General features: G+C 34.1%; 2 protein-coding genes across 4 annotated transcripts in view; one reads left to right on the forward strand and one right to left on the reverse strand.

Moving 5' to 3' along the window:
* Nucleotides 1–27,154, forward strand: part of MetRS-m (Methionyl-tRNA synthetase, mitochondrial) — a 392,083-nt gene that overhangs the window by 327,314 nt on the left and 37,615 nt on the right. The window lies entirely within an intron of this gene.
* LOC150094511 (uncharacterized) overlaps nt 414–27,154 on the reverse strand; it is a 632,643-nt gene continuing 605,902 nt past the window's right edge. For all 3 annotated transcript variants that reach the window (XM_090412024.1, XM_090412025.1, XM_090412027.1), the window contains 2 exons: nt 23,017–23,116; nt 414–2,969 (listed from right to left, as the gene is read on the reverse strand). In XM_090412024.1, coding sequence (XP_090268150.1) covers nt 2,897–2,969; nt 23,017–23,116 — 173 coding nt within the window. In that variant the 3' untranslated portion in view covers nt 414–2,896. The remainder of the gene's footprint in view (nt 2,970–23,016; nt 23,117–27,154) is intronic.

The following is a 27,154-nucleotide window of genomic DNA, read 5'->3' on the forward strand; positions in this document are numbered from 1 at the left end:
AAAAAAAAACAGCTGCTAAGTTTTTAAAAAGGAAGTACTTAGGACGTAGTTTGGACTTAACTGCTTAATAAACAGAATTGTAGAGTATTATTCTTTTGGCCTAGGAACCATTAAAAATTACTGTAACACTGAGCAGAGAAAGACCAGGAACCTCTGCCCTATATACTTATAGGGCTCAAAGGAATAGTTTCTTATAACACTTCTGTTATATGCTATGTAAATTTCACTTACAATAGAATCAAAAATGCTGTTTTTAAGGAAATTTACAGGATTTGAACAGTATGTAATGTGTTGAGTGAGATCTGATCATAGAGTAACTTCCAAAGATATGTAAATAACTTTACCTGTGTATTAAAGCTATTAAAAATATGTATTTTTCGTTTGTGATTATTAAAATATAGAAACTACAAATCTTATGCTGTTGAAAGAAATCAGTATATTTATTTGGGCTTACAAAGGTATAATGAAAAATTATAGAAATGAATGAAAATTAGTTTACATTTACAACTGAGTATTCTGCTATTGGACAAAAATTTTCAAGTTTTTCTTTGGTCATTATAAAATACTTCATTATATAATTATAAACAGACAAAAAAAACAAAATATATATTTTTAGTTTCACATCTACAAAATATTCTTTCATGGTATATTTGTTGTAAATGTGAAACAAATATGCTAGATTTTTATATGAAAGAGTACACTAGTTGATTTCAATGAATGCAGACCTGATTCATTCTAGACCTAAACAGGAATAGGATGAAAATGATTTCCAAGACCGACTAGAACTAGTTTAGTGTTCATATTCTTCAAGTGACACAAAGTGAATTGATAAAGAAGATGCAATTATTTTCAAATTGTTCCTTTAAAAATTGAATCACTACCAAATTTTTAAAAGAAGCAATTTTCTTTCATCTGGCTTCAAAACAAATACCATCTGATTTTCTTTCAGATAAAAATTGCTCTTATAATTAAATTATATAATGAAATTATATATATATATATATTTTCCACATAAATCACCATTTTGAACTAAATCTGATTTATATTAACAAAGCTTGGCACAGCCTGAATTCTATTTGGTGTTAAATCGAATCAAATTTCATGTTTCTAACTATGGCATAGTTCCCAACCTTACCAGCACCATTTACACTTTAGCCATTAGGTAAATCTCAGATTTTGTTATGTCTACATGTTATAGAATTGTCTAATAATAGTTGAATGTCTTAACTAAGCAATTTATTTCTTTTGCAATTATCTTTCTGAAATAAAAATATTAATTCTTATAATTAGGATTATTTTGCTAGACAGGATAACAAAGTTTTTTTTTTAATCAATCAGTTTGATTCATTCATTCAGATTGATATATGCTGCTTTGTAAATCAGTTTATAGAATTCATGGACCTATCCATTATCCCTTGGTTGAGAACATGTAAATTATAGAATAATCACAGTTTAATTGTTAACACTATTAACAGCCATAGTGTGTGTGTACAGGCACTAATGGCATTATAGCAAGTGCCTAATAAGATTTATGTAGTTTTGTCTAGAAAAGTGCTTTAGACTAATGACAATTCAACAAACTTTGTTTTCCTGTGGGGGTATTGTTAAAAACTGGTAGAAACAGCTTATTTTTAAAATGAGATTCACTAACATTTTAAAATCTCAATCTTGCTCTTTATTAGTCTTGTTATCCAAGGCTTCCAAAAAAACCACTAGCTTGTCTTCTTTACTGAAAACACATTTTTATTTGAAATGAACTTGTATTTTAGGTTTTCCATCCTTAAACTTTACAGACCAATAAAACTTAATATGAATACCATTTAATTATTTTGATCTGCTGCTGATGGACTTATTTTGAATATGAACATTGTATTTTAACTCATTCTATATATCAGTATGCAATCATTTAATGTGTTTCAAGAAGTTTACAAAAAAGAATGGCATTGAATGGAAAGTAGGTCTTCATGAAACTATTAGAAATAAATAAAAATAAATAAAAGTACAGTAATCCTGTACCTAAGGGAGGAACTATTAAACTGTTTTAAGTTTAGTATAATATAACAACAAATTTACACAAAAAAAGTTCATTTGTATACAGTCTGCTTCTTGTTATGAAAGTCTGAGAATACCTGACCTCATTTGAACAAGAAAATATGATTTACACAGATATGCTTTACTGGAAAGTAAGATTTAAATGTTTAAGAATAATCTTCACAGAGAAAACATTTTTCTCACTTTTTGGTATAAAAATTTGTTCTTTCTTAGTATAATGCTACTGTAATAATTACAGAATTATTACAATTGCATTAATGTACCATGTTATGAACAAATAAATGCTTTCAAAATTTTATAGAGTGCCAATATGCAGTTATGTGTAATTTTTTTTCTTCCTGACATTAATATGAAAAATACATATGCACTGAAGATGATAATGAATACATTTCTGGTATACATAACTTACTAAACTGATGGCAGTATACCTTTATCTCATATTCTCTTGTTGCACCTTACAGTAATTTATGTAGGATCTTCTCTGTAATCATTAGCAGGATACAGTCTTCATGGTGCTCTCGCATGCACCCACCCATTCACACACATGCGCTTCCGTGCGCATACATACACACACAAGTTCATTTTTAAGTGACCTGATAAGTGACCACCGTTTATGGTCTGGTGAGATTACTGGGAAAATAAACAGCAGTCAAGTATGGTGACTAGAGGGATAAACAAAAAGGTAGAGAATACTGTATACAGATCTCAACTACTGGAAGTTCACGATGCAGATTACACAGAGCAGATCACATATACAAGGAAGGGTGATTACAAGCTACCAGCCATAAAGGAAGATATGGCACTCAGGCTAGCAGCAGCAGATCTGCTTCTATAACTGTATGAGTCATTTTTTTGCACTCTTTGGCTTCTTGGACTGAGCATTTTTTTGGTTACGAAGAGCTTCATCTTTGGCACCCCTGAATAAAGAATTAAAAGTTTGTTTTTAAATTTTACATCATAATTCTCAGTAATGTAGTATATATGTGAAGATTGCAAAATAAAAAATTAATAAATCTGGAAGTTTGAATTAACATTAATACTGCATCAGCCGAGGGAATACTGTATCTTCATGTCAAACAAGCTAGAAGAAGAAAAGAACATGTGCCTTTTGGTTTGAAAGTCCTGGAAGTTTAACATTTTCTAATACCTTTTAATAGCTGATTCTCAGTTAAACTTCATCCTGATAGAGAGAGAAACTCCCCCCCCCCCCCATTACTAGAAATAAATTTTATCTCTAACTGATTGTGTTCGCCAGCCAGTTTTTATGCTTCGCTAAAAATAACTAACACTTGCTACATGATCTTGGTTCAGCACTTACCTTGGGGATTAATGCTGGCTTTTTTCTGGAAGATGAGAGAAAGATAGGTGATGTGATAGAGGTCTATAAACTTCCAAAAGGGTGTTATAGGTTATGAACCAATGAAAATTTTCATTATATATATTGGAAGGCAAGAAGCACAAAGGTACATCCATTTAAGTTAACTTTGTGTGTGGTTAAGAAAGAAATGAGGGCTAGCTTTTTCTCTTACAAATCAATGAATGAGTGGAACAACTTGCCATTTAAAGCAGTGAGTTCATCTAGTGAGTGATATATTGGCTCCCTTGGAGGCCTTGAGTATAATACAAGTTATTATTATCAAATGATGGCAGAGTCAGTCAATTAATAGATCTGGATAGATTTTTACCAACATCTGTTTTGAGCATGAAAAAATTTCTGTTAACTATGTATCTGATTAACTCAATTATAGTTGAAAAGGTGCAGATATGTTTTTTTTTAAGCTCTTGATGGGGTATATGTTTTTTTAACTACATTAAAGAAGTGCAACTGAACCAATGAATCAATAGCTAAAAGAATGATGCAAAAATGAAAGCGAGTTCCATTCATGTTAGTGATATGAAAATCATTTATCTGAAATGAATTTTTTTCCCATTGAAGGTAACCTTGGTAGGAATTTTCCCTCCAAATTTGGATATGACCATTGAGGGTATATAATGGATGGGATACTGGGTAAGGATAGTGTAGGACTCTGCTGAAAGCTTGATCTGAATTTGGAGAAAGGGAATAGCAGAAGCTAGTGACTGACCAGTACCTAAACAACCAGCCAATTGGAGTTTTGCTAATGTGATAGAAGAAATGAAGACAAAAAGAGTAGAAGTACATCAGGACAGGGATACAGAGGGTAGTTCACTTGAGGTTACAGATGTTGTTGCTGCAGACCAGGGGATATAAGGGAAAAAATGCAGAGGGCAAATTAGCACAATGAGTGCAGGTTGCATGATTATTATGGGGAAATAGATTAGAAGCAGCAATAGTCGCAGGAAGGAAAAAATATGAAATTTATGCAGTTGCTAGCATGTAATGGAAGGGACATGTGGTTCATCAGTGCTGGATGTTGTCATAGTATCAGAAAACTTAATCACCAATCAAGCTATGCTGCCTCTGCTTGGGGAAAGTGATCATGCGGTCTTGACTTTAGTGATTGCCAGACATGCAATATTTTCTGTTAAGCAGGGGTAAATGTGGAATTAAAAAACAGATGATTATAACAAGCTCAGGAGTCAGTTAGCAGCAGTGCATGAGAAATGGCCAAGGGGTATTTGAAGAAAGCAGTACAGTATCAGATTCAGAAGGATAAACTCATGAGTAGGTTGGATGAATAGCATTATTAAGTAAGAGTTGTAGAAAAAAAGAAGTTGTGGAAGAAATATAAAGAAAGATGAGCAGCATCTCTTGACCAGTACGAGACACAGGTAAGAAGGCTAAAGCTAATTATGAGAAGCTAGCTAGCTGATAAGTCCAAAAGAAATCCTAAAGCATTCATTTGCTGTGTGACAAGTAAAAGGAAGAACAACTATGGAAGGATAACTTGAAAAAGTTCTGATAGTAGGGAGGTAGCAGAAGCAAACTAAATATTTGAGTTACTGAGCAGATAAAGGAGGCTCCAAGATGTATCTCAGTTTTAAGGTGTTGGAGAAGTTTGGTAAAAAAAAAAAATTCAAGAATGGGTTGGACAGGAATGTAATACTTTATAGGAGGCAACAGTTTTATGAAGAGTAAGTCTTGCCTTGTCTGCCTGGTTAATCCAGTGGATATGCGCTTTGCAACCATATGCCTGGGGAAGAAGTGTCCTAAGTTCAATTCCCGTCAACAATGTGAGGAGCTCAAGGATCTTCCTCTACCATAGCCAAGTTAGCTGGTCTTGGGCATGGGTATCAGGGTTAACCCCCCCCCCCCAGTTTATTTGGGGGTTTTCATCCCGCAAGCAGGCAAACCAGCTCTAGTCATAGGATATCTCCAAGAATAAGGAGTAACCAACTCATTCTGTAGGATTTCGGTTCCGAATGCCTACACGGTAAAAGGTGTTGGGCTACGCAGAATAAAATTAGGAAGTCTTGCCTTAGTAATCTGCTTCCATTTTATAATAAAGTGACAACCGATTCAGATCAAGGAAATACTCTTAAGTGATATCGCTGGACTATGAAAAGGCATTTGACAGGATTCAACATGGAACTGTTGCATAAATTGGTGGAAATAGAAGTAGATATGAAGCTAATTATTTGGATGAGAGAGGTTGACTAACAAACAGATATAAGAATGGTTCATAGAAGAGATGAGTCTAGGAGAACACAGGTATTAGTGATAAACTGCAGGGCTTAGTACTTAATCCTCTGTTGGTTGATTGGTATGAGTGATATAGGAAATGGCATTTTCCTTGCAGAGAAAATATACTTATTGTTTATTGATAATGATGCAAAGATTCAGCAGGATGATGTAAATAGACTGGCAATATGAGCAAGGTTGAATTTCTGCCATAGCCAAGTGGATGGTGATGCACTCTGACAAGGAGAGATCACAAACGGTATACTATACTGATGGAAATGAACTGCAGGAAATTGATGAGGTAAGCAGGAGACTGGATCAAAGTTGGATTAACTTTAATCTGCTCTCTTAAAGACTCCATCCTGTGACTTAGACTTAATCATGGACAGATATGAATCTTTTTCATTTGGTGTTACACAGTGATCAGCATTCATTTTAGACAAGTTAACTAAAACTGTGTTAAAAATAATTACTTAAATTTTCTGACATTTTGACCTTCATATTAAGGTCATCATCTTGAGTACACACACACACAAGCTATATTACATTTCAAACAGTATGCCAAAGAGAGAATGATTCGATGAACTGTTATTATACTGGCCTGACCTCTAGTGGAATTAAAAAAACTACATCAAAGCTATATTCTATTTAGAAACATTATCCGAGAACAAATTCATATGGATAGTTTTATTACAGCAAAAGTGGTATCCTAATTTAACCTGAGTTTTTATATTAGAGTTAAGATCCTGGATTACTTGCAGTCCTATTTATAATTAACTCTTGGATGAAAAGGTTATGTGTGTAGAATACGTCCCTTCCATGTTCTTGGGATTTTTAGACCATCATTATTGTTAAGATTAGGTGGTCGATATGAATTTCACAGGCCTCCTTAAATTTACATTCATACCACATTTTGGTGTGATGTAAACAGCAGCTGCCTTTCCAGTCAATTCTATGTAGAGTATTGTATTCAGGGCATGATCAAAAAGGCCAGATTTACCATAGTTATTAAATTTAATGTGCCATTCATGTTCCTTTTTTCAGATAGGAATTGTGTGTCCTGTTTCACCTAAATAGGGCAAATTACAGGGTGGATCCTTGGATGAATTGAATAAGTTCTTTAATTTTGCAGGAGGTTTAAAGCTGGCATTAAGGTTGTATTTCTGTAGTATTCTGTTTATTTTATCTTATATCCCTTTAATGTATGAAAATGTTACCGTTTTATTTGTAATATAGTTTATTTTTGTTTTTAAGTGAGGTCTTATGCAGAATTTTGTTGATAGTATTTTAGCTGTAGCCATTTTTCAGGAAGGTATTGCTGATAACTTTTAATTCATCTTTAAGTGCTTGTTCATTGGAGCAGATCTTCAAAGCCCTGTTTTTTAGTGTGTTAATGACAATTAGTTTTTGTGTTGGGTGATGGAAGGAATTAATGTGCATATAATGGGCGGTATGTGTAGCATTCTGGTAAACAGTGAAAGAAAGACTGCCAGAAGGAAGATGTGTGACAAGTGTATCTAGAAAAGGAAGCATGTTCTGACTTGCAATCTCAATTGTGAATTGTATCCATTTGTGTTTGTTTAGGTGGCTGAGAAAAGTGTAATGTCTGGTGGCTATGAGACCAAATAGCAAAAACATCATCAACATATCTATGCCATACTGAGTTTTAAAGTCAAGGAATCTAGAGCATGTTGCTCAAAAGCTTCCATATAAAAGTTAGCAATTGGGGGACTGTGCCTTCTTTTTTGTAGGTAGAAAGTGTTTTGCCACACAAAATAGCCAGGCTATCGTACAAGTGCAAAGAGTACTGTAATATCTGGTTATCCTGTAATAGAAGAATTGTGTCATTGATTGGGACATTTATGTCAAGGGTAGAGACATCAAAACTTACTAATAAATGATTGTTTTTTTCCAGTGTAATGTCTTTAATTTTGTTTACAAAGTGTTGTGTGTTTTTAATATAGGAGGGGAGAATGACCTACCAATTCCTTGAGTGTTGACGCTAGTTTCTTGGCTAGATGATAATTGGGGCTGTCTATACCTTCAACCATCGGCCGGAGCAGTATGTTCTGCTTGTGAATCTTGGGTAAACCATTAATTCTTGGGGAACGAGCGTAGTGCAGTAGTTTTTTTTTTTTTTTTTTTTTTTTAAAACTGTATCCTTGGGCCAAGAAGTGACTGATTTAAGTAATTTAAGGAAAAAGCTAAGGGAAGAATGCAGACCGGAGGAATTTTGTTCTTATGAAGTTTGAGTTTTATGACAGTTGGAAGAATATTAACAGTAGATTCCGAAAAGGAATAGTAAAACTGTGAGTCTTTAAACTGGAGGAGTTGAGACTGTCAACAAATAATTAGTAAAGGAATGTTCAAGGAAATGCTGATTGGAAAGTTTCATCTGTCTTAAGGATGCCGGATATATTTGTTAATTTTACTGGAAAGGGTGACAGAATTAGCTCAACTTAGATATGTTGTTTTTGAAGTTGTAGAAGCAACCTCCCCCCTCCGTTACAAAAATTAGTCAAAATGAACTGCAAGAGGTAAGAGTATTTGTACTTCAGTGAGTAATAATATTGTATACTACATAAAGGGTCTAGTAGAAGTGATTAAGTATATGTTAAACAATCCCATAAGAGAATGAGAGATTTTAATATTTTTGAATAAGAAAATCTCTTGAGGTGTAGATTTATTTTAGAATGCCTTGGCTTCAGTTAATTTTGTAGTTATGTAATTTTATTTAAAATGTATATATTGTTTTAGCTTTATTAAATGAATATTTTTTTGTATTTGGTCTTGAGTCAGTGATTTTTTTTGGATTCTAAAAGAAACAGTTAAAAGTCACTGTACCAATCGGAATTGAACCCATTGTGTTCAATAGCGATTTATAATCTCATTACAAATAAACGCCATTTGTTGTGAGATTATATGCAAGAAAGAGCTATAAATTAATAAGTTTAATCCTTTATCCAAGTGTAAGCAAACAAAGTTTGAGCATGAAGTATTTTCAGGACTGGGGCAACTAGTGGTAAAGGTGGTATGACTTCACATCACTTGCCTTAGTATCCTATAATGCAAAGCCCATCTCCTTGCAGACATATATAATGCTATGCATTAAGGGAAGGGTCACTATCCAGACTGGTTCCGATCTTTATTGAGGTCTACGCAGTGGGAGCCTGACCACCTTTATCATCAGTTGCCCCAGTCCTGAAAATAATTCAAGCACAAACTTTGTTTGCTTACACTTGGATAAAGGATTAAACAAATTAATTTATAGTATAACCAAGTGGAAAAACTTTCAACAGCAAGAAAGAGCTCACAATCTTCAGTAATACTGAGATATTGAAACACAATCATATTTTTCTTCTTGGACTGACTTGCACCTCCAGTCTTTCCTGTCACAACCACATTTCCCTATAGCTTCTGCAACCACCAAAACCCATGGTACTTTTTGGTACAAGACACTACTTCACACCTTTAGAGCTGCTAAGTCTATACAAAAGCCAAATCTGCCCAGCCATGGAATATTGCTCCCATATTTGGGATGGTGCATCAAAATCCTCTCTGACCACTTGATTCCTGAAGAGAGCAGTCATTAATTAGCCTGGCTAATTAATGATCCACTTCTCGCATACCCACTTCAATCCTCTTTCTCACAGACATTCAGTTTCTGCCTTGTGCCTCTTCTACAGATAATTGCATGGACAGTGGTCTGCTGAATTAGCCACTATTATTCCTCCATTCTCTTCTGAAATCCTTAAAACAAAAGCCACTAATAACTAATGAACTTTTACAGTCCACCTTGAAACTTGACTGCCTCCTCTTTCATTCCATCCACTTCTGTTCTTTGGAACGGTCTTCCCCAAAGATAACTCTCTACTGTTCAAGTGAAATATGAACAGATTCCTTTTGCCCACACACACAGCACTAATGTGCTATAGGCCTTTGTTTATGTGTGGATCAGATATTGAAAAAAAAACTATATATATATGGTATACCCCATTAGCAGGTATCCACTGGATACTCAATGATCGAGGATGGGCTTTCAATTTGGGGCTTAACTGACCAAACTGTATTCTGTATTGGCTTAAGCAAGAAATAAATATGTTTGTACAACAAGGCCTCTGCTGTTTTCATCAGCAAACTAGGGTAAACAGTGAAAAGTCACCTACTGAAACAAACTCAACAGATTTGAAAATAGGCACTACAACATACTATGGCATATCTGATGACTTTCATTTATATATACATTAGGTAACTTTTATTCAGCAATATGTTTTAAAAAAAATTAATGATATAATGAAACGTATATTTCTCATCCTCCTCCATTTACTAGAATATAATAATTTCTTATTCTATTTGCTTTTGCAAATAGAATGTAATAATATTATGCTGTTTCAGAATTTAATTTAGCATTAGAATTAAATTCCACTAAGAGAATAAAGAATTATGTTAATAAATCATTTTGTAAAATGTTATTAAAACTGTAACTGTTATGAAGTATTGCTAAGCTTCGGCATTTCGTAAGGGCAGTGGAGACAAACAATCAGCAATTTTCATAGTTCAAGAACTAAATACATTTTCACAATCGCACAACAACTATCATTATTTTACTGTAATAGAGCAAAACTGTAAAATGAAACTAAAATGAAAATAAATCCTTTTCTCCTCTGTATGAGGAGAGTGTGCCACCGAGTTACATTGGCAGTTTGAAGTTCGCACGCATGCACAGACTTTTAAGGAATCTGACAACAACAGATGCTTTACTTTGCTTGGTGAGATTGGAATGAGAAAAGATTATGGATTCTGTTTAGAAAGGAGAGAGTTATAGCAATGTATTTGGAGACCTACAAATTTATCTGAAAATATTTATTCTTTCCAATGGTGTACACCCACCAGAAGATAAAAATCTAAAATAAAGCCTCTACTGCTTTGGTTTTAAAAGAATAAACAGAAACTGAAGTTTGGAAAGAGAAAATTGCAGTACTAGTTCTGATTAATATTTGTTGATTGTTCCTGCCAACAGATGAAACTGCAAGCGGAATATTTTATTTCAAGCATAAAATGTGCTTTTTTTTCTGGACACTGTTCTTCATGATAGTGTGTGTATTACAGAATACTTAAGACAAGAACTAGATTCATATATATTTGAATATTTGTTTAGAGAACCATAAAGCCTTTCTCTTCATGATTAAGTTTCTGGAGAAGGGCTTTTTTGTAGTTGTTTACACTGAAGTTACTGAGGTAGATTCTTTATTTGGAAAGTGTTAACTTTGAATCATAGTGAGATGACTCTTATTTGGGAGATGATCATAATGGAAGGAGAAAGTTGTTAAATCTTGATGTTGCTAGATATTTTCTTTTTCCCCTGAAATATGTGAATGGGAAACAATAGTGTATCTGTTGTGAATTTCTTTTAAAATAATGTTTTATGTAAATAATTATTTGTATAGTTATTTTAATTTAACATATTTCTTTTGTATTATGTTTCTATATGAGATTTTAATAGTTTGAGGAAAATGTATTGGCAAGAAATCAGAAATATTTATTTACTCATGGTATGAACCTAATCTTGTTTTATAGGTGGGGGAAACCACACCTTTAAAACAATATGAAATATCAATGGGAAAAGAAGTCAAACTAGCAGAAGTACCACATGATTATAAGTGGTGTTACTAGACAAAAAAAAAAAGGTGAAATCCTGTTAATAATGAATATAGGATATTCAGGCAATATTAATCAAGGAAAGGAAGGAAGGAATAACATTCAAACATCCTGATTGGTCATCAGTTTCAAGTATAGAGTTATGAGAGCAAATTTCGAAATAGGGAATTGGAGAATGAAACTTGTTTGCGTGTACACACACATAGGTATCCCTTGCTTAACGCGGTTTTGCTTAATGCAAGATTTGATTAAGATGCCGAAATTAATTGCGACAATCCCTTGATATACGTGGCAAGAGTTTTGATAAACGTGCCCTTAAATTTAACACGCAAAAACATGCAAGCCTTGTGGCGTGAGCATGATGACGTCATTCCTCCCATGCAGCCGTGCACCCAGAGCCTGAGTGCCAGCCAGTTACTTCACTGACAGCATTAAGAGTGGGTGTATTACAAGCTCCAGTTGTTCTGTTGTACATATTTACAAATTACGTTCTTACCAAATTTTACAGCCGATTAATCATGTCTAAGAATAAGAGCAATCCCACAACCGGGTCATTAAGTGAAAAAAAGAAGAGGAAAGTACATCGGAAGCAAATTTGGTTTTTAACGAGTCTGCAATACGGACTATTTTATCCAAAGCTGATGAGCATTGCAAGCAAGGTAAAGTTGCATCTACATCTGCAAGTATGCAATGCACACGTAACTGGAGTGCTATAATGGTTGAAATGGAAGATCTGTTGATTATTTCGCTGGAAGACTGCAATCAAAAGAGAATTCCAATTAGTGCCTATAATATCAAGGCCAAAGCTCTTAGCCTGTTTTTCAAGACTTAAAGAGACTAAATATAAAGAAGACAATTCAAAATTTGCAGCTAGCAAAGGGTGCCTTGAAAATTTTAAATCTAGGGCTGGACTAAAGAATGTGAAAATAACAGGTGAAGCTGCAAGTGCCAATAAAGATTCCACATCTACATTTCCTGCTGAGCTGCAGAAAATTATCGAAGAAAATTATTACGATTACCACCAATGCCATCTAGAACTTTTATATCAAAAAAAGAAGCAGCGCAGGCTGGCTATAAAGTATCAAAAGATCGCTTAACTGTTATGCTTAGACAGAATGCTAATGGTAATTTTAAATTGAAGCTGCTGCTTGTCTATCGAACTCAGACCCAAGGGCTTTAAAAGGATGTAACAAGAAATATTTACCTGTAATTTGGCAGGCGAATCAGAAGGACCCAAAGTCTATTGAAAGATTGGTTTTTTAAGTATTATTTTTGCCCGGCAGTTGAAGCTTATTCCAAGAGAAATAATTTAGCTTTCAAAGCTCTTTTGATTTCAGATAATGCACCTGGTCATCCAAATTCTCTTAATGATCTGTATGAGAATGTGAAAGTTTTATTTTTTGAAATCCTGTATGACCCTTTCAGAAGTTTAAGTCTCAATCATATCATCTCTCTTTCTCCTGTTTGCTAGTGTCTGCAGTCTACAAATTCTTAATCTGTCCTCATAATCAGTATTCCACAATCCTGATTTATAATACTCCCTTTTGTACTCTCTCCAATATATCAGAATCACAATGGAAACCAGGAGACTATAATAGTCCAAGTGAGGTCTTATCAAGGCCTTGTAAAGAGGCAAAATGACATCCTTATCTTTACATGGGAACATTTGTTTAAGCATTGCAATTATCTTTTGAGTTGTATTTGCAATCTTTGCTACATGGCCCCTGAACTTTAACTTCCTATCTACTAACACTCCAAGATCCCTAGCCTCATCAGTTTCTTCTAGCATAATCCCACCAATATAATATGACATTGGATATCTAATCATGCTAAAGTTAATGACTTTACATTTACTAACACCCATTTTCCCATGCCCATAATTTCAGCCTATTCAAATCATTCTGCAAGTACTGCATATCAGCAGCATTTCACATTACCCTTCCTATCTTTGCATCATTAGCAAATAGCTGTATGTCACTTGTCAAATCCTTTCCAATATCATTCATGTACAGATTGAATATCAGGGGACCAAGGCACTGATCCTTGTAGTACACCACTTGTTACCTTAAATTTTGCAGACTCACATCCCCCATATATCACTTTTTGATATCTGTCATTCAGCTATCCTCTTATCCATGCTAATATTCTATAACCCAAACCCATTTTCTCCAATTTATGCAACAGTCAACCATGCTGTATTCTATCAAAAGTCTTAGCAAAATCCAAAAGTATCATTGTGAATCCATTTCGTTTGTCTAGTTCAATGGTAACATTGTTATAGAATGTGAGCTATAATCAAATCTAACACTCTTTGACCTTAAGTCCCTTTTGTCACATGTTGCTTGAGGAAGTTGTCCAGCTCAATATATGCATTTTCATTCTGTTGCTACCCAATCAATATTTGGATAATTATGATTACTCTTTTCACACTCATCTTTTCTATTTGGTGATACATTTCTTCATCACTAGCAACCGATCCACCAGGTTTGTAACACAACACCCCACTATGTAATTGATCTTATTAGATTCCACATCACACTAGATGGCTTCAAACTCACTGCCTCGTGAAATATTGTTAGTAGCTGTAAAACTACAATTATAGGTCTCAACTCTAACTGGATTCAAGTCATCTGATATCATTAGCAGCACATCCCCTCCTCTCCTATCCTCTCTCTCTTTCTTAAAAATACTGTACCCTTAACACTCAATACCAGTTAGTAGGTCTGATTCTAATAGTCAGGTCTCACTAAAAACTACAAGCGGAGGTCGCAACATATTGACTAAGGCAACAAACTCTACCCCTTTGTTTTTGATACTCCTAGCATTCATGTACAAATATAATAATCTACCTGTTTGTTGTTTTGTATAGTCTTGTCTGCAGCATGCCTGACACAGTTGGATAACTTGCAGATCTCTATTCTTCTCTAATGCCTTATACATGTAGACATCTTTGCACATGTTTGATGGGTCCGAACCAGAAGAACACAAAGTCAAAATCATTCTCTCCTTGTCAACATTTCCATGACAAAGTCCATTCCCATCATTTACACAGTTATATAACAGTGTCACTCTTACACTCACATTCACACCATTCCATCCTTTATAATTCAGTTTCCCTGACTCTCTGTGTTAGGTCTCATACTGGTTATTAGTTTTTCCAGACTCCTGGTACCAAACACATTCAGGTGTATGCCATCCCTCTTATAGAAATCAAATTTTCCCTCAAACTCAGTCCACACATCCAAAAACTCGCATCGAACTGTTTGCCATCATAGCCCTTCTTAATTAATTTTTATCATAGCAAGGTAAAATGACTATTTTACCTTGCTATGATAATTTTCATTTTCTCACTCTTGCCTCTTCCAACAACTCTTTCATGTCCTCTCTCATACTGAACTTATCGCTAGTTAAGTCATTAGTACCTACTACAACTACAATTTTGTTTACTTTTCTTTTCTGTTTTGGAATTGCTTCTTTTATATTCTTAATTTTTGCTCCAGGAAAACTCGAAGTTATAACTCGCTCATTAATAGCATGTTTTGTTAAAAACTGATTATTTTGGTTTAAGGATACATTGTGGTTGGTTGGTGATTTTAGTGCTCCTGTAAAATTTGTGATATTTGTCTGTTTTATTGTGTTTTTCCCTTAGAAAATTAGTGTTTTTTATACCATACTAGTGTAGATTACCTTACAGATACTTATCTGTTTCTGTGCTTTGTTGTTTCCTGTTTAACTTTCTTTTTCTTCCTTTGTTCATTTAAACACCTTTCAACTTTTTGCAATTCCCATGTCATCTCTCTGATGATCTACTTAAATTTTGCTATTTTGGAGATTAATTCATTTTCATTAACCTCTTCCATATCTCTAATAACCTCATTAGCACGGCTAACTTTCTTGTTCTCACCTGCAGTGCTTTTTTTTTACCATTACATTTCTTGGCCATTTTAAATGTATACTAATTATTGAAATATCTTAATAAAATTGTGATAAAATACTAAATACACTAAAATCTACACTAGTATACTAAAACACTAATGTTTTAAGAGAAAAACACAATGAAACGGACAAAAATCGCCAATTTTACAGGAGCACTAAATTCACCGACCAACCACAATGTATCCTCAAAAATCTGATTATTTTGGTTCAAGTACGCATAATAGAAAATGAATGGAATAATTAACTACTTCACTTCTCAGTTATTGGTAATCTATTAAGTAGAATAAGCTAGTAAAACTTGTACACACCTCTTTGTGTGCTGCGTAGCCTTTGCTTGTTTTAATGATTTAAAAATGCACTCTGATCCCTCACTGTAGACTGTGTGTAGGGAACTACATTTTTATTTCTTCATATATGACTAGTCTACTCATGCTTTGACTGCAATGCTTACCTTGTTTGATGTACAGTCACATTGGGAATTTCCCCGATGTCTATATCAATTCATGACTATTTATTTAAAATGAATTACTGGTCAAAAATTATTTCTTCATGAATTTCCCAGGTGTGTATCTTAGAGCTGGGTTAGAAATAAAACAGATGATCAAATACTGGAGACTACAAATATGAGAATTCTGAGAAAAGTTAGAGTGAATAGATGGCATTAATGGCAGATTCATATTAAAAATGAAGATATGTGTGAAAGAAATTAAAGTTACCTTAAAAGAAGCTAAATGCACAGCATATCAAACTTGTTTTAGGCCAGACTACTGGAGGTCTAGTGTTTGTTTTTTTTAGAGTGCATTTGGTACTCTCTGGAGATATTAATACCATCCATTTCTTATCCGTCTGAGACAAGTAACAACAATTTAATTTAATACAGTTGACTTGCCATTTCTCTGCAACATCCCTCTAAGGATATTTTATGTGTTCATGCAGCCTGTTTATGGGTTGTAAAGACACCCAAGTTTCTGAGAGGAAAAATTCTGCCACCTCTCTATGAGACTGGCTAAGTCATATTCAGTAGAGGAAAATTAAAAAAAAAAAAGAAAAAAAAAAGGTTCTTCACAATCTAGATGGAATTCAAACCCAGGTCTTTCCAATCAGTGGGCTTCACTATACCAACTAAGATATAGTGGCTCTTCATATTAATAACCCTCTGATAAGGAGCCTTCCTAATATCAGAACAAAAAAGAAAAATCTTTTCCTAATTCCTGTTTGGGTTGATCTGTTCATTCAGTTTTGGCATACATATTTTTTCTGTCTATCCCAAACTAGCTGACAACAGCAGATACTATACCTACATCTGTATCTTCATATGGTTGCAAGAACAATATGATTTTTATTATTATTATTACATAACACCACCAAAGAGTTCAGACTCATCGAGGGAGGGCAACTGCTCTACAGCTCCATCTCCACCAACTACCTTCATCTACACCAGCGGCATCTACTGCCGACCACCACCACTATTTTCACAAATCACAAACATCCATGCATTTGCAGAAAGAAAAACGGGAGTGGAGAGAAATATCCTTGCCACCTCTTTGAGACTGACTATTCATCTTCAGCTGAAAAGTCTCACAGTACTCCAATCAAACAGTCTTTCCTACCAAGTGCACTGTTGTAAACAACTAAGCTATGGCAGCTCTCAGAATAAGAATAAATTAGCCTGAAAAGTATTAATTTGTAGCATGCAGACCACACAATGCAGTTTGAGGAAGCTAACAATATGTTGAGATAATGTGCTTTGTCTCACAGAATCTCTCATCCAAAGCAGCAGTGATGAGAATCAATTACATTCATTCATCCTTGAGAAACTGCATAGCTTAAGACACACAGGGCAAATGAACTGGTCACTCTTCACAACAGCAATGAACATTTTTTTCACAAATCAGAAAAAGATGAACCAAAAAGAGGAATGTCAGAGCTTCTATGTATCCCTTTGGTTGTTAGTTGCTATTCATCAATCATGTAACCTACTTTAGGCTACAGATTATCTTAAATTGATTTAAACAGTCATCACTGTTATCTCAAAATGCTTAGAAGCTTGAATAACGTGGCTGTGGTGTGCATTAAGAATGCTGGTAAGTTATCCAATATCCTGTTCCTCGAGAATTTATGCATTTCCACATAATCACTTTTTAAATGCTCAGGAGTTTAATTTGGCAGTCCAGCACTTTCTGAGAGGGAGGCACTCTAAACAGAAAAACACAATAGCAGTTTCTTCTGCTGATACAAAATGTCTTGTTGTTACTATAAACCAGTGGCGGCTCATACATAAGCACTGCAACACCCCCAAGGAAAAAATGAAAAAATTAAACTTTGTTTGTGTTTATAAATAATAACAATGCTTACAACATTATATAAATGTACAATATGTTAAAGGTTACAGCTCATGTACATTTCAGCTGATTGAATAGTTAATAATTGGAATTGTTCGATTAACGCTTTAGATTACGAAACAAATGCACTGCGATCTAACGCAATGTCAGAATTATCACATTTGGCCAATTGCAGCTAGACTCGCCGATATTCATTTGCCCTTGTGATCGCAAGTTACAAGTGATTCCAACACTGCTCGTTTGGGCAGTCTCGCTTACAGATAAATTGTATGCTTGTGCACGTTATTTCTGTGAGATACTGAACTTTTATTATTGGTGTTTGTTCGTAGTGAGGGTGAAATATTTTTAATAAAGCAATTTTTTAATATGTAAATTTATTTATTAATAAATTGGTTACTGATTAGGAAAAAAAAAAATTTTTTTCCCCTTCTTTTGTATATGCAGCACCCCACTTAAAATTTTCACCGGCTGCCACTGCTGTAAACCATCTTCAGATGTCCTGTATCTTTTTTGCTGAAATCTATAACAAATAGTTCATACACCACCATATATATATATATATTTTTATAAATATTAAATGACTGGAAGCCAAAAGATAAAAAAAACTTTTTATTCAGCACAACTAGTTTCTTCTTTAAGAAGATTTCAGGTGCACAAAAAGGGGAGAAACAAGCAACAAAAACTGTAAAGGAATAAAGTATAAACAACAAAGAGTTAGCATAAAAAAGGTAAATATTAAAGTGTTAGCATCTGGATATTTAAAGCTGTTCTCTGTATAACCTCGTTGTTCGACGTGCACATGTGTTTGAGATCTTGTGTTGTTGTTAAGATGCATTGGATTAAGAGAGATTTTTTTAGATTCAACTATTCTTCTTTCCAGTTCACCATAGTAATGAAAGATATCAGATTTGTCCCATAAAAACGAATGGACAGAGTTTTCCTCATTAGTGTCATAATTCACATCATGGTTGGACAGAGCACTAGCTCTTGCTCTGCCATATGTAATGTCTCTTTGATGTTCTTCAATGTGCAATTTGATGGATTTCTCCATCTGACAAAAATAAAGTTTATCACAGTTACACCATATCTGGTAAACGCTGGGATATTTAAGACTGTCATGTCTTTGTTTGGGTCAGCACAGTAAGGAACGGAGTTTTGGAAGAGGAGTGAATAAAGTCCGGATGTTATATTTTTTAAGAACCTTTGCTAATTTTGGTGAAACAGAGCTGATATATGGTAGAGAAATGTGGCCTCTTTCACTATTTGTATCTGTACTATGGCGAGGAAGTGGACTGGAAAGTAGTATGAAGAAACTGAAGTCCTCCTTTGATATCTTTTTCACACAGGAGTGAGCGAGCATGATTGCCTAGTGCAAAGATGATTCCAAATATTTGAGGTGGATAATGGTGAGATTGCATATGGAGTTATCTATTTGTATGAGTTGGTTTCCTGTAAATTGAAATTTTTAATTTTTCAGAGATGCGAGTGAGTAACATCTAAGAAAGGGAGAGAGCCATCAACTTCTAATTCAACAGAATTAGAAGTTGATGGCTTTTACTTTTCAATCCATTTCCTCGCCATGGTACACATACAAATAGTGAAAGAGGCCACATTTCTTTACCATATATCAGCTCTGTTTCTTTTGTTGCTATAGCAAATTAAGAAATCTCCCTTAATCCAATATATCTTAACAACAACCTTAGTTATAATCTTTCAGACTGTCATTGTGCTGCCATCCAACTTTGGCATTCATGAGATCTTATACCACCTTTGCCATGAGTTGCCCAAGTCCTGAAAATACTTCAGGCACAAACTTTGTTTGCTTTAAACCAAATTATACCAGATTAAACCAAATATATAATTGGTAACATAGTCAAGTGAAAAAACTATCATCAACATATCTCTAATCCAGAGAATTTTAATAATAAGGTGTAATACCTTTTGGCAACTGGTATAGGTAAATATGACTTCTCCATTACTTCCACCACCTCTGGGTAGTGGCCCTTCCCTTAATGCATAGCATTATACATGTCTGCAAGGAGATGTGTTTTGCATTATGGGAATACCAAGGCAAGTGATGAGAACTTATACCACCTTTACTACGAGTTGCCCCAGTCCTGAAAATACTTCAGGCACAAACTTTGTTTGCTTACACTTGGATAAAGGATTAAACCAAATATATAATTAGTGTAAATTGACTCAGCCAGATTAGCCAAGTCTGTATCCTCTCTGAGTGAAGTGCTGAAGTGTTACAGTATTCACAGAGAAGTAGGTTATCAGCCCTCAACAGATAAGAATGTGTATGATGACTGACCTATGTGGAACCTAGCAAGTACAACTTATTCTCTTCTGTTTTATAGATCAGATTGCTTTTGATTAATTTACTTTACTTTTATTAACTCTGTAGTCTTCATAGAGATCTGAGAAATACTACATGGTGAAAATACAAACTGAACTAGCAGCCTGCATCTTCAGTTTCATTTCTCTTGATTCCAAAGTGGCTGGGCGTACAGCACAATTGAACATTATGGGCCTTCATTTGATACAATAGTATTACACCATAAAGCAATGGATGCAGATGGTACACAGGGAAGGAGGTGGCTTGCTAAGGGCTCTGTATAAATTACACATTTTTGATGATCTTTTATGAGTACAAGGGCAAGCTAAATGCTATGCAACTCAGCAGAGTATTTATACTGCATTCAAGCGGAATCTGATCGGAGACAAGGTATTCTAGAAAAACATCAGCACAACCAACAGAGGTGTCAGATCTCGAATCAGTTATAGACAGGTAAGAAATCCAAGTGCCCTGCCCTATATGTAGGAACATGCCAAGGGTATTTGCTGCCCCTTAAAAAAAATAACTAAAAGAAATTGAATGTAGCATTTACTACAATAAATAAAATAACAATTTATGCAAACCAAAAGTTATATAGTTTCATATAGTTATTTTTAACATCAATTAATATCAATGTTGTCGCCTGGGTGCAGTGCACCCTTTGCGCCCTCGGGTTGACACGGCCCTGCCTATATGTATTAAAGAGCCAGGTAGACTTTTCATGGAGCATGTGACCTCCTTAACTGGCACATCAAGAAATTACATGATTCAGTGTAAACCTGCCATGAAGGAATATTATTATGTTCATTGTAGGTAATATTGGCAGCATTCATGTGAATAGTTTACATAATTGCTTTTATACAATATAAAATTAGTGAATATGTGTAATGCTAAACTTATTGCTTTTCTATCTCCAGTAAATATTCCTGTATTATTTACGTTTTTGTTTTCTACTACTTCTTTACTAAGGGATGGATTATACCATCCTTTGAAATTCCTGCTACATCTTTTTCTGATTTATTCAAACATTTCATTAATTTATAAGTCGTGTTTTGATGACCAAGTAAATTATTTTCAACACTATTAATAAATCTATCCCAAGATCTGGTGAGCTTTTCTGATAATTTTTTTGCAATATTTTCATTAGTACTGTAAGCTTTTTGTTTTTCTTCTATAGCTGTTGCTATATCATCATTCCAAATTTTTGGTCTTTGTTTATTCTTCTGCCGTTTCTTTTATTAATTTGTTTAAATTAATCCATTCTTCATTCATAACAGAAGAAACAGGAATTTGAGATGAGTACTGAATCCTTTGGTTTTGATACAGATTTTGAATACTATCCGCTTGGAATAGGTAAGTGTTGTAGTTTCTTTCTACGTGTTTGTTTTCATTAGATTCTCAGGGTTTTTCTGATTTCCCATCTTGCTTGTAGTGCAATTTTTGAAATTATCACAAAATGGTCTTGAATATATATCACCACTTCTACAAACTGTAGAAGTGGTGATGTATATTCATTTATATTACTACTACTTACTTGTGAAGATAGCTTTTTGTTAATGATTATATAGTCTATTAATGAATTGTAGTTCCCCAGTACTCCACACATTTATGATATATATACACACAACACACTTTTTTCTTTTTCCTACAGTCTGTGGTATACTTTAGTTCTCTACTCTAGCATAATTAAGTCTCCTGCACAATTACAATGTCTCGTCAGCTTTTCTAAACCATTGTAAAATATTTCGTTTTTTTCTATTTTCTGTTCTTCTGCAGCATACATTTCTATTATTGTTAGATAGCCTCTTTCAAATTTCTTGCTCACAGCTGCTATTCTGTTATTAATAAAAATATGGCTCTTAGTTCTGGCCTTCCATTTTTGATCCATCATTTTGCTCTACACCACTATATATCATTACATAATCTACAATTTCTACAGTTCCATTTGCTTTTTTCTTAATTTCAGTTAATACTGCTATATTTATCTTTTTCTATTTCTTTCCTATTTAAGTCCCTAACATTCCAAGTGGTGGAATTTAATATATCCATTATTCCAAATTATTCATCCTTTTTCTTGTTTCTAGTACATCCATCTTCTTTTTCCTTCAGGCGCCTCTTCTTTTTTTTTAATAAGAATAGATTACCAGTCCTTTATTCAAGCCCAAGCCTTGCAGAACCAGACTACTAGCTTTTTTAGTCTGGCACCTCTCCTTTGACCTGTCCATCTAGTGTGACATTACTGGTAGTTGTGCTACCACCTGCATAACTCTTAGGGTCATTGGTACACGCGAGCTCCTCACCACGACATGATGGAGATACCTTCAAAGAGGCTCTGTCACTTAGGTGGGAATAGTTGTCTCTTAACTATGCTCTGAAAATATTCTCTTCCTGAACATTCTCTGTGGACTGGTTTTTAAGAAGGGAGATAAAGTTAGTGAAAATTACAGATCTATTAGCTTATTAAATACAGAATATAAATTATTATTATTATTATGTTACACCTCCAGGGAGTCCAAAGACTCATCGAGGGAGAGTGTGCCAACAGCATCGAACGATTGAACTCCTTCCAACTACTAACCATGCTCAAATTTGCTTAACTTTTTGCATGCGCCATTAGTAGCAGAGTCTCTACCAATCAACCAATCTTTAGAGTAATACTTAAAATAAAAGACTTGCTGCTGTTACTAATAGTTTGTCATTAGAGAAATGGGCCAGATTTATGAAGGAACTGAAATTGCATTGATGGTGTATTCACATTAAAACTAATCATAGAAAAAAAAGACAAGAAATGGTCCATATGCAGTAGGGTATGTAGGAAATAAAATTGCCATCTGGTAGGGCTACTCTTGGGAGGAAAACACTCATTGTATGTTGCATACTTGCAAATACAGATGTCTATAAATACAGAAATATTAAATTGTCAATTATTCAAAAATTGAGAAATTCTAAACAAGTTAACGTTACAAGTCAGAAACAGAATGCTGTGTAGAGTGAACAGGAGAATTTGAAACAAATTCCTGTCTTCCAAAGGAAACTGGAAGGTTTCAATGAAATTAACATTAATAGCAGAAAAGTTAACTGGTACTCACAAATAACGGGTCAGATCTTCTATATCAACAAGCATTGAATCTTGCTCCATATGTAAATCATCCCTTTCTAATAAGAGACGAACCAGATCTTCATTAAGACCTAAAGAAGAAAATCAGGAAAAGGAAGATAAGACTGAAGATTATTTTTCAAAAAAAAAATTTTAAAAAATTAGGATTATTTAGTTTTGTGGAATTTAGTATAAATGATTAACCACTGAATGCTAAGGTGATTTGAAAACTGGGAACCACTTGTCCTCATAAAATTTATGCTACATGTTGGATGTGTGCCAGCTTTTTTCAGGGAAAAAAAAATGTTTCCTCTCCCTAAACTATTGTCTACATATGATAATGGGTTCTGCAACCTCTTATATGCGTGGGTATGGTATTAAAAATGCCATGAAATCATGCAATAAATTAGATGAAGAAAAGGTTTGAAAATTATTCAGTGCATACTGCAAAGGTTTTTAAAGGCCATTCTTAAAGCTTAATATGTCATTTGCCTGCTTGGACACATGCTGTATTAGTCTTAACCCAAAGTTCTGAAACTGAAGGAGAAGTTGCTGAAGTACAATATTTTTCTACTAAATGCAGAAGGGCAAATGTAAACTGCAAATCATTATAAAAAAACATTATACAGTAATCCCTCAATTAGTGCATCATTTTTTCAATACCCAAATTCGATTAGTGTGCCTATATACATCTTAAAAATAAATGTTACAGATTTTAAAAATTTTCTATCTATACATTTTTATGACCAACTATTTTAAAAAATCACTCATCAGAATGAAATAATTTAGTTACAGATTTTAAAAATTTTCTATCTATACATTTTTATGACCAACTATTTTAAAAAATCACTCATCAGAATGAAATAATTTAGTTACAGATTTAAAACATTTTACAAAGTTATTTTTAATGGCATACTACACTACTTCCATGTACACTATGTTCCAAATTTTTACTGCCAAAATTTATGTCATCTGCTATAGTATGCCCACAGATTCGAGACCCTTCGACACTTCTGCGCATATCACAAAGGAGAATCCATTCCGATAATAGGGTAATCAATCCATCTTCTGGGATGAGTTGTTTATTATTACAAGTGAAAATTAGTTTTTAAAGTGGTAACTAGTTTTGCTTGTATAATAGTCAGGAAATTTTATCTATAAGGCACGTGATTTCGCACGTTGACGACCAATTCGTACGTCCTTCATTTCTTTCTTCCATGCAATGATAATGTCCAAGAGTTAATTAAATCTCATTCTGAAGAACTGAGTGATTCCGACCTGCTAAATTTAGATGCACAGCGGGAAGATCCCAAAGAATATGAAGAAAATTTAACCACTGATAGTCAGCCAAAAGAAATTTCACAGAAACAATTTGAAAATATTTTTTGTACAATCGAAGTTTTTAAGCAGCAATGCTTAGAGGCTGACCCTGATGAAGAGAGCAATAAAATTTGCAGAAGAGGCAATAGGACCATACCGTCGGTTGTATGAAAAAAAAGAAAAAAGAAAAAATGTCTGCCAAACTACATTAGCTCAATTCTTTGTTAAGAAGTAGAATAATAAAATTTATATTCTGAATATGTTTTATTGTCTTTCAGCTTCATGGTTTTCCTTTAACTAGGCCATGAGACATACCTTAATTCTTTTATAAAAAAATTAAGGTTCAAAAAAGAAATTTGAAGAACGAATTATACTTTTTCCCATAGGTAATTATATTCGATTAGTGCACATTTGATTAATGCTCCTGTTTTAAAGAACACATTAGGCACACTAATCGAGGGATTGCTGTATTTTATTACTAACCAGTCATACATTTCATGACAGGCTGACTCAGAACAGTCACCAATGATCCTTAGTGAGAAGTTCTTAATACTACTTTCAGTTATAGCAATTTATATACAGAGTATATGTTATATACTGTAACATACTATAATATATCTGAACTGTATATTGCCTAAAAATTTCTCAAATTGAAATGTTCAGGCAAATGTGTTGGGCATGTAAAAAGAAGGTGATCTTAATGGCAGAATTTAATTATAAAAATGTGGTTTGGGGAGATAGAGATAGTGTATTGGAATAAGGAAAGTGAATTTGTTCAATTTCTGAGAGATAATGCAAGCAGTATATGATAAAAGCAATTCAAGGTTTTTGAATGTTGGATTTGGTGATATTTTCACAGAATGTAGCTGTTAATGAGATATCAACACTGCTGCTTGTTGGTGAGCATGAACATGAGGTACTGGTTGGTGGTGAAAAAGGTTACTATCAAAAAGAAAGGAATATGTGTGGAATTGTAAGGTGGGCGATTTTACAATAAGCTTTGTAGTCAACTAGAATCTATACCCCGAGTTGATGAGCTGTGCAGAAAGGTTTTTGACAGTATAATCAGTAGCATTCAGATTAGAGAAATATAAAGTACAGGCTAGAAAGGATGATAAAGAAGAAGTGCAGTATAAGAGAAGATTGTCCAGTCAGGCCAAGGACATTCTTTGACTATATAGCAAGCAAGAGAAAGAATAATTATGCCATGGTGACACTGGTGGATAGTTATGGTATCAGATTGACAATTACAAAGGATGTAGTGGAGTTATTTAATGAGCAGTACAGTGTATATCATACTAGTTTAAATGATGCTATGCACTATGCAGAAGGGAGGCAAGTATTAGCAGAGTTAGAAGACACATCAGGTGTTGATTGGGTTGGATATTAAGGCTGTGAAAATGGATGACATATCAGCATGTTTTAAGGAATGTGCAGAAGAGTTGGCTATGTCCTTGTCATTTAATAAAATGTTTTAGGGAAAGTTTCCCAAGGAGTGTAAGGAAGTCAAAATAGTACTACTCTACAAACATGGTTCTAGGACTTAAGTTTCTAATTACAGACAGTCTGTATATCTGTGTAGTCAAAGGATCGGACTAGTTGGTTAGGAATAGAATACATGATCAGGTTGATAGACATAAAATTCTTTATGATGGTTAGCATGAATTTATAAAAGATGACAGTCGTGCTTTAGCAATCTACTTGCATTTTATGATAAGGTGATGAATGTGTTAGATAAAGGAGATTTATATACAGTGATATTCTTGGACTTTGTAAAAGCATTAAATATATTACATCATGATATGTTAGTGTATAAGCTGCAGAGGATGGGAATGGGATTGCATATTGGCTCTCTCTGAATGATACTAGCAAGTTATGTATGTATGGAGTAGCATCTCAAAAAAAGAGAGGAAGATAACCAGCAGTGTGCTCCAGGTTTCTGTTCTTGGACCTCTGCTGTATTTGTTAATAATAATTCATGTGGATTGACTGGGAAGAGGTATCTTTAATTGTTACCTGTTACTGTAGGGCTGGAGAATTAGAAGGATTATTGGCAATGCTAATTCCATTCAGGAAGATTTAAATGGACTTTCAAATCTTCCTGAAGATTTGAAAGTCACTGAGTGCAGAAATATAAGGCTGTGCACTGTATCGGTATAGCTGACAATGGCTGCTGATAGATTGAAGTTAAGAAGGCACATTTTGCATCATGGGTAGATAAGGAAGTATACATAAAAAAATAAATAAAAAGTATACATTAGCAAGTAAGGATAAGGAGGTGGTTGTCCACTGAATAAAGCATTGGTCAGACTACACTTTGATGTTGAATGTTATTCATAGCTTATTTTAATGGTATTAACACCAAACAACTATACAAAAAGTATGTTTATTAACTGGCTAATATTTTGCTGAATTTCAAAATCAGCATCTTCAGAGCATATTGCATGGGGTAGTTAACAAACAACAGTGAGCAAATGAAATAATTCAAACTGTAATGGACAAAATATCTAAATTCTAAGTTGATATAAGGTTGGTGAGATGAATAGAAGGGTGGTTGATGGAGAGATATCAGAGAGTAGTTTATTCAGGAGTAGAGTCCAAAAGACAGCCTGTGACTAGTGATATGCCGCAGGGTTCTTGGACCATTACTATTTAATTTGTTCATTAACGATATAGGAAAGGATCTGAGAGGAACTGTTCATTTGTTTGCTGATGATGCAAAGTTGGGTAGAGCAATAGTGAATGCACATGATGTCAAATTTTTGCAGAATGATTTGGATAGGTTGGAAGACTGGACTAAGGAGAATGGA

This window comes from Typopeltis vanoorti, chromosome 22 (assembly GCF_054136105.1).
Source record: "Typopeltis vanoorti isolate ZY-2024b chromosome 22, IOZ_Tvanoo_1.0, whole genome shotgun sequence".
In the NCBI taxonomy this organism is placed as follows: Eukaryota; Metazoa; Arthropoda; class Arachnida; order Uropygi; family Thelyphonidae; genus Typopeltis; species Typopeltis vanoorti.